This window comes from Trachypithecus francoisi, unplaced genomic scaffold (genome assembly GCF_009764315.1).
Source record: "Trachypithecus francoisi isolate TF-2019V2 unplaced genomic scaffold, Tfra_2.0 Lachesis_group5, whole genome shotgun sequence".
Classification (NCBI taxonomy): Eukaryota; Metazoa; Chordata; class Mammalia; order Primates; family Cercopithecidae; genus Trachypithecus; species Trachypithecus francoisi.
The window spans coordinates 5,341,770-5,354,862 of record NW_022681470.1 but is presented as its reverse complement, the minus strand read 5'-3'; the positions used below and the strand labels follow the sequence as shown (position 1 = coordinate 5,354,862).

Here is a 13,093-nt window from a genome sequence, read left to right as displayed (position 1 = left end):
GATCATGAAAGCTAAGTGGTCTATTTTTTTTATAACAAGGGTAGAACTTTGCTTTTCACAGATAATAATTTTATAACAGATTCTTTGGTAAGTTTATCTAGCCTTCTGTCTGGTTTCTTTGTTTCCTAAACACAGGGTATATGAACCAAATGACTCTGTTCCCTCAAAAGAATTTTTGGTAATACTGTCAATAACTTCTAGATTCTAATATAAATAAATGATGTAGCTTTTCTAGTACACTGCTATGTAGCTTCCTCAAATATTTCTAATACTTACAAAATTCTTAAAACAGATTTTTGGGGTGCCACAAGCCTGAGACAAAACAAATTTCCATTTGCAACCAGAACGAAATTAAGAAAACAGATAAAAACCATATACAAAATCTCATCAGGGTCTTTTTGTTTTTTAACTATAAATGGGTATTTATTTTTCAACTTGGATACGTTTTTTATTTTGATTTTTTATTGTAAGTTGACACTGTATATTTGTGTATGTTTATGGTGTATAAAATGTTGACCATAAATACAATGCGGAATAATTAAATCAAGCTACTTAGCATATTCATCACCTCAAAGAGTACACATTTTTTGTGATGAGAACATCTAAAAGGTACAATACTACATTATTAACTATATTCACCATGCTGTGCAGTAGAGCTCAGGAAAAAAACAAGCTTCTTCCTCCTGTCTAGCTGAGATTTTGTACCTTTTGACCACCATCTCCTTATCCCCCTTTCAGGGTCTTAACTAATGAACAAAATGTAATAATGAAATCCTTGAAGGCAAACAATTTCATTTTGTTTAAATAAATTTCATTTTGTTTGTAATAAAAATCATACTACATAGATTTGTAAGATTATTAATTTCTTTTTCATTAAATGTATCACATGAAGTAGGCACTCAATAAATACCTGTTGTATTTATGAATGAAATCATTTAGACCTGTCTTCAACTTATTTTTAAATTTTAACTTATATATACAATATTTTTATATGCTTCATCTACATATGTAATATATATACACACATATATATTATGCTTCATCTACAAATTATTTTCTTATCTTCAGTTAAGATTATACTTTAATGAGAGCTGCATCATTAGTCAAAATCATATCTTAAGATATCAGCATATCAGAAAGAGTAGGAAGAATTTTTATTTAAAAGTAAAAACACAAAATTTAAAAACCATTATTATTTTCAACAGCAGAAATTTACAACTAAAAGGAAAAGTGCCTTGGAATGAACTATTAAATCCAAGCTGGTGTCTGTTCACCTGTCCTTAGAAGTCTCAACTTACGAAGTCCACAGAATTTCTCAAAAAACAGTTTTAGCACTTTGAATTTGTCCCCTGCTTAATATACCTCAAAATATACAATATCTAATAAAAATCAGCATTTTACTTATAAAATAAATTCATATATCAGCATGAGAATATGTGAATATGTTTATTTAGGTTTAACTTACTTCTTACTATATAGATTTGGCTTGTTTTTATAATAACAACTGATATATGATTCACAAAAAACAGAAGGAAAGAATAAGAGAAAGAGAAATGGCGAAAGAGAAGAAAAAAAGGGATAAAGAAAGACAGGGAGGAAGAATGAAAGAGAGAAAGAGAAAGAATACCATTCTCTAAAGGAAGAGGTGCAGAAAATTCCATTATCCTTTCTTCTTGATCATGCCTTGTATGATTGGCAGCCAAACTAGCCCACTGTGAAACCCAACGCTTGCTTCCAGATGAAGATGTGCCTTCCTAAAAGGGAAAAATCAGAAAACGAAATCATGCAGCCTGGTCATATCCGAGTCTCATGAAAGACAATTTCATTTAGTCACAATAACTTGTCATACAAACCCATAAATAAATCTCACCTTGCTATATTACCATTTATTACATTTTCTCTTACATAAAATAAAAATTCTCTAGAAAATAAAGATTTTCTCTGAAAACAAACTATGTTACTAAATGAAACTATGTTTTGTTAAATTCTCAATGAAAAATCTCTAGACAAGCCAAGGCTTCATATGAAAACTGTAATGACAACTAGGGAGTGGAAAGCTATGATGGAAACTTTATTTTGAACTAGTCAAAACAAATATTTCATTGAAAGTGTCAGATTTGGGCTGGGCATGGTGGCTGACGCCTGTAATCCGAGTACTTTGGGAGGCTGAGGTGGACAGATAACGAGGTCAGGAAATTGAGACCATCCTAGCCAACGTGGCGAAACCCCGTCTCTACTAAAAACACAAAAATTAGCTGGGCATGGTGGCATGCACCTGTAGTCCCAGCTACTTGTGAAGATGAGGCAGGGAAATCTCGTGAACCCGGGAGGCGGAGGTTGCAGTGAGCTGAGATTGTGCTGCTGCACTCCAGCCTGGGTGACAGAGCGAGACTCTGCCTAAAAAAAAAAAAAAAAAAAAGAATAGTAAGTATAGAGAATGACACACATACAGTGAAGCCTCCTAAGGATACCAAAGCCTGCTGCATCCTTAATCCCATCCAAGGTTTTCTGTTACCTGCCCACACTTCTGAGTAGTAAAGGTGGTACCAGAGCCATGTGGACCATACTAAGAATACCAACCGTATGAGTGTCACTGACACACGCTTATGTAAAACCATAAGTGTTCTAAATGGCCTGTTAGGTAATTCCTACAGAAGAACCTACTAGGGCTATAGCTTTTGCTTGGCAGGGGTTCAGGGAATAGAGAAGAGAGAAGAGAGTCTATTTAAGTTCACATTTACCAAAACCATTCCTGGGTTACTCAGAATGGCAACATATTGTCTCAAATAACTATCACCTGCTTTCAATAAGTAAATTAAACATCTCATAAAACAGAAACCAGAATTAAAATTCTCCCAATCATGGGGAAATAATGAGCACTAAAATACAGTAATTCCTTTGACAGTTTTCAGGAAGTAGACCATACAAAGAAACAATTTTAACATTAATAAACATATAGGTCTATTTACTTGTATGTAAAAAACAAATCTTATTTATACTTCATACAAATGTAACATTTTATTTATATTTTCTTTATTTATACCTTAAGATTTTCTTCTTTTATATTTTATTTTTTCCTTTTATTTTCCATTTTATATTAATTTATATTTGTATGTTACAAATTAGCTTATTTCCTGAGAGACACTATAGCATGAGTGAGAGAATGAAAGCTTCCATTGAATGCTAGCTCTTATTATCTGAGTAAATAATAATTAATACTTCTGCCTTAGATACTTTTTTTACATTTCTTTTTGACACATCAATGTGGTATGACTTTTTTTTTTTTTTTTTTTGAGACGGAGTCTTGCTCTGTCGCCCAGGCTGGAGTGCAGTGGCCGGATCTCAGCTCACTGCAAGCTCCGCCTCCCGGGTTTACATCATTCTCCTGCATCAGTCTCCCGAGTAGCTAGGACTACAGGCCCCCGCCATCTCGCCCGGCTAGTTTTTTTGTATTTTTTTTAAGTAGAGACGGGGTTTCACCGTGTTAGCCAGGATGGTCTCTATCTCCTGACCTCGTGATCCACCCGTCTAGGCCTCCCAAAGTGCCGGGATTAGAGGGCTGAGCCACCGTGCCCAGCTGTATGAAATTCTAATATCATTTCTGATAAAGATAAAAAACATTTGTTAAGTGCATAAATCTCAGGCAAGTACTACGCTGGATGCTTTATATACTTCATTAAATTCTCTATAAACAGATTTTATCGAAAATGCCATTTGTGTAGATGAGAAAACAGAAGATAAGGAAGAAGTGACTGATTCAAAAGCTCTGAGCTAAAAGTGGCAGCTCTGGGTCAGATCTTTCTAGCTCTACTATACATACTGACTCTGTAATTATCGTAACCAAGCCATCCTTAATTAATTTCATATTATTCTAATTATATCCTGGGCTGTACTGTATTTGCAGTTACTGAGGTATATAAATTGTATCTATTAGGCAGTGCCCCGTGCATGTTTCCTGGTATGATATACAGGAAACATACACTTCTAAGAAAGCATAAGCAGCATGTGTCTTGTTTTATCTCATAATGCCAATCAGAACCATGAGCATATAGCTCATTAACTGCTTATTGAAATATAATATTTTCCTCATTGACAAAAGAGTATTTTTAAAACTTAATAAAAATTAAAGTTGAATTACTATAAAATTGCTTTAGGCTTTCATTAGAAAATAAATTTGTAAAAATTTGGTTTTTAGAAGCATTTTATAAGGATATACATTAATTGCTTAAAATAATGTAATTTACAAATGATAAGAATTCAGGCTGGGTGCGGTGGCTCACGCCTGTAATCCTCACAATTTGGGAGCCTCAGGTGGGTGGATCACTTGAGGTCAGGAGTTCGAGACTAGCCTGACCAACATGGTAAAACCCTGTCTCTACTAAAAATACGAAATTAGTCGGGCATGGCAGTGCACATCTCTAATCACAGCTACCTGGGAGGCTAAAGCAGGAGAATCACTTGAACCCAGACGGCAGAGGTTGCAGTGAGCCAAGATCGTGCCATTGCACTGCAGCCTGGGCAACAGAGTAAAACTCCGTCTTGGACCAAAAAAAAAAAAAAAAAAGAATTTATACGTTATGCATACAAATAGGTAGGTACACAGAAGAGATGTATACCTCTGAGTGGTGAAATCCAGATGTAGTTAGTGGTTTTCTTTCTTCCATTACTGCTGCAGCAGAACTGAGAGCCCAATCTTTTATCAGATCTTTATGTTTTTCATTGATAATAGGCCTATTATAATCCTGATTGTCATCTACTCCAAACACCTAGAGGGAAAAATTATTTTATAAATGAAAATGAAAAGTCTGAGCATAAGATTAATATGTGAATAATATAATTAACTTCAGAGGCAAATAAAAATATTCTACTTAATTTTAATAGTTAATTTCAAAACTAAGGAAAACTTCTTGAATGACAGTAACAGCTAATTGTGATAGCTGGAAAGGAAAGCAGGCAGACACAGCTTATGTGAAAGTAATTATCCTTTTTTTTTTTTTTCTCTTTTTTTAGACAGAGTTTCACTCTTGTTGCCCAGGCTAGAGTACAATGGCCTGATCTTGGCTCACCGCAAACTCCGCCTCCAGGGTTCAAGCGATTCTCCTGCCCCAGCCTCCCAAGTAGCTGGGATTACAGGCATGTGCCACCACACCTGGCTAATTTTGTATTTTTAGTAAAGACAAGGTTTTTCCATGTTGGTCAAGCTGGTCTCAAACTCCCAACCTCAGGTGATCCGCCCATCTTGGCCTCCCAAACTGCTGGGATTACAGGCGTGAACCAATGCGCCCGGCTGAAAGTAACTATCCTTTTTTTAACATTTAGCAAATGTCCTGTTTGATTAAAAAAAAAAAGAAATATTCAAGACATATTTTACTTGTTAAAAGATGTAATACGCCGGGCGTGGTGGCACACACCTGTAATCCCAGCATATTGGGAGGCCGAGGCAAGCAGATCACTTGAGGTCAGGAGTTCCAGACCAGCCTGGCCAACATGGTGAAACCTTGTTTCTACTAAAAATACAACAATTAGCTGGGCATGGTGCCACGTGCCTGTAGTCCCAGCTACTTGGGAGGCTGAGGCAAGAAAATAGCTTGAATCCAGGAGGCGGAGGTTACAGTGAGCTGAGATCAGGCCAATGCATTCCAGCCTGGGTGAAAAAGTGAGACCCTGTTTAAAAAAAAAAAAAAGATTTAATAATGTTGTTAAACACTACAATAATGCAAAGAGTTAGAAAAAAGAGTATCTCTTCAGTTTCTTTTCAGCTTCTTTGCTCTATTATTTTAGTGACACCTGTTGGAAAACTATGAACATGTGGCTCATTTTATCTGTTCCTTCCCCATCAAATGTTTACCATTTACATATCTGAGTTACAGTTACACATATAATTTTCTAAGATGCCATTTTATTATATAATTGCAACATAGTGGATAGCATAATTTTCAAACTGTATTTGCCTAACAATCACTTAAAGACCTTTGTTTGAAATGCAGATTCCAGGCTTATTCAAGATTAACTGTTTCAAAAAGCAAGTTGTCAATGTCCAACACTTTTGAAAAGTTCTAAATACAAAGACAAACAATGGCATGCTTTTCTTTTATGGGCAGGACCTGAGTCTTACTCATTTCCTGGCACATAATAGGCCCTGGATGTCGCAGAACAGATTGGAAAAATTTTAGGCATATAAATTTTAACATTCTATTCTGCTATTAAATCTCCACTTTGTTCCCAATTTTTATTCTTTATAGTTATTGTTTGTGGCTCTGATTATTACAATCTAGAAAAATATGTGTTTGAATGAGCAATTTGCAGACAGGATCTTTAGGATATAACCAGAGAGCCTTCATTTTCTATAAGGAGAAACTACCTCAGGCTCAACTATTTTCTGACATGAAGTTTTAATGGTCTTATAGTACAGCTATCTGATAAGCTCTGAAGTTCACTTTTAGTGAAACAGATATCAGACTTTCTCATTCATTAAAACTTGAAAATTTTACCACTAGATGGCCTTATTACTTAATATTTAATTCTAACATAACTATAATTGTCAAGAATTATGATTTAATATTCCTTGAACTCCTCAATATTTAAATTATCTTTGCTTTAGGAGCAAATTATATATTATTTTAAATCAAATATGAATTTTAATACATGGAAGCACAGTGTACACAAGGGAAAAAACAAAAACTGCTTAGTTTTGCTTAACATTAGGGTGAAGTTTAAGAGCAGTGAAAAAACCAGAGCATAACCTGTGTCCTCTACCTTTATCCCCCACGTGCACAGAAAGCAAATTATAGCTATTCAAGTTATTTGTGTCCGTCTTTAAAAATGTTAATCATTCCTAACTCAAGTCATTGAAAGATCTAACTCAAGTTTGAAAGTAAAAATAACCACATAAGTACTTGCATTTTGGCATCTCTTTGACATGTAATTTAGAAATTACCTTGAGTGATTTTCTGATTAATATTTAATTCTAATCGACACTAAAAACTTGATTTCCTCAAACATCTAAGTACCAGCAGTTTCAGATAAAATACCATGAACTTCTCTAAATCACTTCTGACACCACTTTGAAATGACAACAAAAAACACACACAGAACTAATCCTGTGAGGAAGCGGAGCTGAAGTTAGACAGAAAATACTTGGATGACGCTCAACAGATTCCTTTTAAAGCATATAGAGACAGCTATACATACATTATTAAGTAACAATTACTTCTTCTCCAAACTTAGTGGTAGGGCCTGACCTACTATGGTGTGGGGAAAGAAGCCTTCAAGTTTCACATCTGTTTTGATAATGTTTTGAAAAATTAATGACAGCAATGACTACCAGTCCAGATTGAAATCCGTATCTATTTGTTTCTTCATCTAAGAAGAAAAACATCCACTTGTGACAACTTTTATGTGAAAACAAAGATATAAAGTTTATACTGTCTATATACTTAAAGTTAGTGTACTTCTCACACTTATAAAAGATACCTACAATCTGAAAAAAAGGGCTGACAATTGTACAAAACTTGAGAGCTCCTCAAAACTAAGACCAAGTATGCTAGGTTTTCTCACTTTTCATTCTAGATTCTGGTCCTAGGTGATTTCACTGTCATCCCACCTGCTGGAAGGGGCTCAAAGGAATTTTTTTTTTTTTTTTTTTTTTTTGAGATGGAGTCTCGCTCTGTTGCCCAGGCTGGAGCGCAGTGGTGCGATCTCGCCTCACTGCAAGCTCCACCTCCTGGGTTCAGGCCAGTTTCCCAAGTAGCTGGGGCTACAGGTGCCCGCCACCATGTCCAGCTAATTTTTTGTATTTTTAGTAGAGACAGGGTTTCACTGTGTTAGCCGGGATGGTCTCGATCTCCTGACCTCACGATCCGCCTGCCTCAGCCTCCCAAAGTGCTGGGATTACAGGTGTGAGCCATGATGCCGGGCCTCAAAGGTATTGCAGACACAGTATCTCAGCTCTAGGCTCATGATTCTCTTCTCTGGTCTGGTCTCAATCAAAATCCCAAATATGTGATAGTACAAAAATCCAGGTCTTTCATTCAGCTAGGAACTTCTGTAGGCTAGAAGTCCACAGTGGGGAAGGAGATGAGATACCTAATATTTATGCTTGCACTCCAAGTTTGTCAGTTTCTAATTCTTCCAGAGTAGGATCAAAGGAAGGCAGAATAGGACAGGAGTAGAAAACTTCTTTGTGAACTTGCACTTGCCCGCAGAGCTGTCTGGGCCTGGCAGACGTTTACAGACAACTCGTTCGTACTGGGGGTAGGAAGTGGCTTTCACATGTTCTCTCCTCCAGTTCCCCTGATCTGAGTAGATACATCTCTACTTGTGGAATGAGCCGTGACCCCTCCCCCATGGCCTCTAGGTTTGGGGTAAGAAGGCAGTACCTCCCTCCCTATCCCACTCCAACAATCATGAAATAATCTTTTCTTCTGAATACATTTGTGTATTTGGTATTTCACATCCAAAGCTCAGTGGCTACTGTAAACAATTTTAACAACCTGTTACTGAGGAATGGCACTTACTCTCCGCAGGCTACTCAGCCAGCCACTGCAGGGATTACAAAATCTAGATGACGTCTTTGCTTTTGAGGAGGTTAGGTTTAATAAAGGAGCTTATAAAAGGAAGAGGATGCCACCTGAAAGAACCATGCAGGAATATTCTGTAATGAAAACCAAATCTCCATAAGAACCAAACTAGACTTTGAGATTTCAGTTTTAAGTGTAAAGAGACTAAACATTCTCTAGATAACAAACTCGTACAACACAAACCAAACCTATGAAAAGCTTGATTCTGATTTTTTTCACTAGCATATTATGATCATAGTCATTATTATTTAAAAGCTCAATCTGTGCAAAGAAAGTCCACAGTGTCCAATTCTGAAATCAGAATGGTGAGGATGGGGGATACAGGGTCAACTTTCGGGGGGATAAATATCCTACCTACTGAATATTTGCAGAGAGGTCAAAATTTACACTTAGTAACATCAGATACAGGAAGCTTGCTGATTGTGACAGAAAACAGAGATCACTGTGAACGAAGAGAAGTGCCGTGGGGTAAGATGTAGGCATAGAACTATAGTAATACAACATAGGGCAAAATAATTCAATAGCAATAGTGCTAATTTATTAGCTTAAAAAATATCCAAATCAGCTGGAATTCAGAATTCATCTTCCCACAGAAATGAGAAATATAATGGCAGATTAAATACCTCACTTCTACAGTCTTATTTTAAAGTAACAACAGAGTAATAGTATTGCATTAGTATATCAATCACATCAAGGTGTCCAAGTAGAAATGTAGTCAGGTTTCAACCTCAGATAACCAGAACATCTTTCTCCTCAATGAGCCAATCAGCAAAGACTTCCTGGGTAAGGAGAGCAGGGTCTCTGTTAGATCAAACCAACAGTAGAGGTTCCCATGGCCCATGAAAATAATTTGACACATAATTACTTTAAGAATCATGCAGAATTCTAGCCACTAGTGTCAAAGAACTAAATCAGGATGATTTAAGAGGATAATTTATTTTTGTAACTGACCATGAAAACCTAATTTTACTTTTAAAAAGAAGAATCCCTTAAAATTTAATGGAATAAATTATTCTGAATATTAAACACTGTGATTTTTATCACATATTTGTGATCAACTTTTAAATGTAAAATTCAGACAGAATTATTAGAAGAGCACAGAAGGGGCGTCAGGAGAGGCATTTTATCATTTATCCTGGTACACAAATAAATCTATGTACATACACATTCATAGCAGTGTTACAACAGCCAAAGGAAGAAGCAACACAATTATCCATCTGCAGATGAATGGATGAAGAAAATGTGGTTTATGCACACAGTAAGACATTTATTCAGCCATAAAAAGGAATGAGCAGGGCGTAGTGGCTCATGCCTCACTTTGGGAGGTCGAGGCGGGTGGATCACCTGAGGTCAGGAGTTTGAGACCAGCCTGGCCAACGTGGCGAAACCACCCCTTTACTAAAAATACAAAAATTAGCCGGGGATGGTGGCACATGCCTGCAGTCCCAGCTACTAGTGGGGCTGAGACAGGAGAATCGCTTGAACCCGAGAGGTGGAGGTTACAGTGAGCCGAGATCACGCCACCGCACTCTAGCCTGGGCGGCAGAGCAAGACCCTGTCTCAAAAAAAAAAAAATTAAAAAAAAAAAAAAAAGAATGAAGAGCTGATACAGGTTACAACACATGTGAACCTTGAAAACATTATTCCAGGTGAAAGTAGTCAGTCACAAAAGGCCACATATAGTATGATTCCATTTATATAAAATGTCCAGAATAAGCAAATCCATAGAGACAAAAAGTAGATTAATGGGTACTAGGACGCCGGGAGAGGAAGGAATGGGAAAAGGCTGCTTAATCATGATGAGATTTTGTTTTGCAGTGGTGAAAATGCCCTGAAATTAAGATAGTGCTGATGGTTGCACAACCTTGTGAATATACTAAAAGCCACTGAATTGTACACTTTAAATGGCTAAAACAGTCAATTTTATATTATGCGAATTTTACCTTATATTTTCTTTAAATGGGACTCTATCTTTTTTTTTTTTTTGGGCGGGGGGGACAGGGTCTCGCTCTGTTGCCAGGCTGACATGCAGGCTGGTGCGATCTCAGCTCACTGCAACCTCCACCTCCCAGTTTCAAGCGTTTCTCCTGCCTCAGCCTCCCGAGTAGTGGGGATTACAGGCTCATGCCAGATGCCCTGCTATTTTTTTTGTATTTTTAGTACAGATGGGGTTTCACTGTGTTAGCCAGGATGGTCTTGATCTCCTGACCTTGTGATCTGCCTGCCTCGGCCTCCCAAAGTGCTGGGAATACAGGCGTGAGCCACCGCGCCCGGCCTCTATCTTCTTCCTTTGCTCCTCTGTCTGGGTGAAAACATGTTCTTAAATCTTTGTCTTCCCTCTTAACCTAATTTGTGTCCTTGATTCTCCCCATTCCTTAGAAGTCTTACATACATAATCTCTTCCCTCCCATCCCTTCCTACATCTTTCTCAATTTGCTCTTTATTTAATATCTTCAAATTATACTTAGATCTCATCTAATGCCTCTAAAATTAAAATGTCCAATTTCTCTCCTCTTTATGGTTCATTCCCTTGTCATGCATTTCCTCTTATAGTCTCTACAAGCTGGCTGTTCATCAACAATCATATTTCCCTTTCCTTGCCAAGCAGATTTTCCAGCTAGAAGCTGCCAGGTAGGTATTGCTAGGAACTCAAAGGTAAGTCTAGTCTTTTTATCACAGCATCTCCCCAAAATTTATACATTTCTTTTTCTTCTATCTATCTATCTATCTATCTATCTATCTATCTATTCATCCATCTATCTTTGCAGCTTTCATACTTAATATTACAAAGCTAAGTTTATAATACATAGAAGGTTTTAAACTATGTATTTTAACAAGTTATTTTAGAATCAAGATATAAACTAGTTTCAGAATATAAAAATGCAGAAAAATTTCTTTGTGGGGGCCTGGTTGGACTTAATCAATCTATAAGTTCACTGAAATACATTAGCCAATATACAATGAATCATATACGAATGCTAACAAATGTACAAGCAGGTCACAAATTTGTCTTTCTCATTCATTCACATTCAAAAGATATTTATGGAGTGTCTATTACATGCCAGACACTGTTCTAGACACAAGGGATACAGATGTGAACAAGACAAATAACATCATCTTAGAGTGGACAAACAGAAAATAAACCAGATGGAAGTGAGTTCTATAAAGAAAACAGAACACGGTAATCTGATGGAGAGATCCAAGAAGTGAATGATGGAGCTACTTTAAATGGAGTGGTGAGTAAAAGCCACTTCAAAGTGAATTATGAGATGAGTAAAGAGTTTCCATTTTACAAGACAAAAAATTACAGAGATGGATGGTGGTGATGGTTGTGCAACATCATAAATGTATTTAATAACACTAAACTCTACACTTAAAAATTGTTAAGATGATAAATTTTATGTTATATATATTTTCCACAATAAAAAGATGGAAAGAATAAATAAAATGAATTATGAGAAGCTAGGCATGCCAAAAACACAAGGAAGAATTTATTAGATTGAGGGCACAGTAAGTGGAAAGTTCCTCAAAGAGGAAAATAAATAGAATTTCATACAATAAGAAAGAAAGGAAAATGAGGGCAAACCTATTATGTTAGGCCTGTGACTGAATAAAAGGTGAGGGTTCCCTCGTGAAGCTTTGGAAATTAACATCGCAGGAGAGGGTTTCTTATACCTAGGAAGGAGGCGGCAGAGGTGAAGAAGGGTTGAGGAGAATTGATCAGAGAAACCAAAAGTAAACTCTCTTGGTAGAAATTAAAAAGGAAAAGCTCTCAATATAGAAAAAATTGCTCAGTCAAAAATAAAAATGCTGACTCTTTTATCAAAGTCTTCTCCTATTGTCCAAGGCTCTTATTTGATCTTCTACTCCTTGAGTTCCCATGCACATCTAATTTTCTATTTGAGTGGACTTTGGACATCCTGCCTTCCTCTGAGTTCTATGTAGCACTGTCTACATAGATTTTGATTCTAGTTTATCATCATTTCCCTGGCTCTTACTTGGATCTCATCTTAAATCTTGCTGTGACTTTCAGGGTTTGGAATATTTTCCCAGGGTCCAGGTCCTCAGCACCGCCTTTCTTGAGCTGCTTGACTCACTTCTGTAAATGTTCTTCCTCCCGTGTTTCTAGTTTTGTTATAGGTCTCCTGGCTCTAGATTCTTCCCTACCAACTGTTGCCTATAGAACCAGCAGTGACCAGGCCCTATGAGGGAAGAAAAGATGCTAATAAGAGGCTTTGTGGGGGAGATATATTGACACAATGAACAAGAATCAAAACTCAGGGCAAGAAAAGTATCTGGCAGAGTTGTCTATGGTATGAAATTTATGAGAAGAAATATTTCTTTTAAGAGGATAGTTCCTCAAGCCCTGCACAATGATCAAGATTTTTTCTTGTTCATTTAATGTTTAGCTTTCTGTTCTTACCGCAAGTTTCTCCTATTTAGCTTAGGAGGCTAGGAAGTAAGCCTGACAAGGTCCTCCTCTTGCCTCAGTGGTTATCTCTTTTGATGGAAGA

The 13,093-nt window shown here is 36.8% G+C and overlaps 1 protein-coding gene across 10 annotated transcripts in view; it reads right to left on the bottom strand.

Moving 5' to 3' along the window:
- Nucleotides 1-13,093, bottom strand: part of CEP170 (centrosomal protein 170) — a 136,974-nt gene that overhangs the window by 44,524 nt on the left and 79,357 nt on the right. For all 10 annotated transcript variants that reach the window (XM_033199691.1, XM_033199693.1, XM_033199690.1 and 7 more), the window contains 2 exons: nt 4,617-4,766; nt 1,628-1,754 (listed from right to left, as the gene is read on the bottom strand). In XM_033199691.1, coding sequence (XP_033055582.1) covers nt 1,628-1,754; nt 4,617-4,766 — 277 coding nt within the window. The remainder of the gene's footprint in view (nt 1-1,627; nt 1,755-4,616; nt 4,767-13,093) is intronic.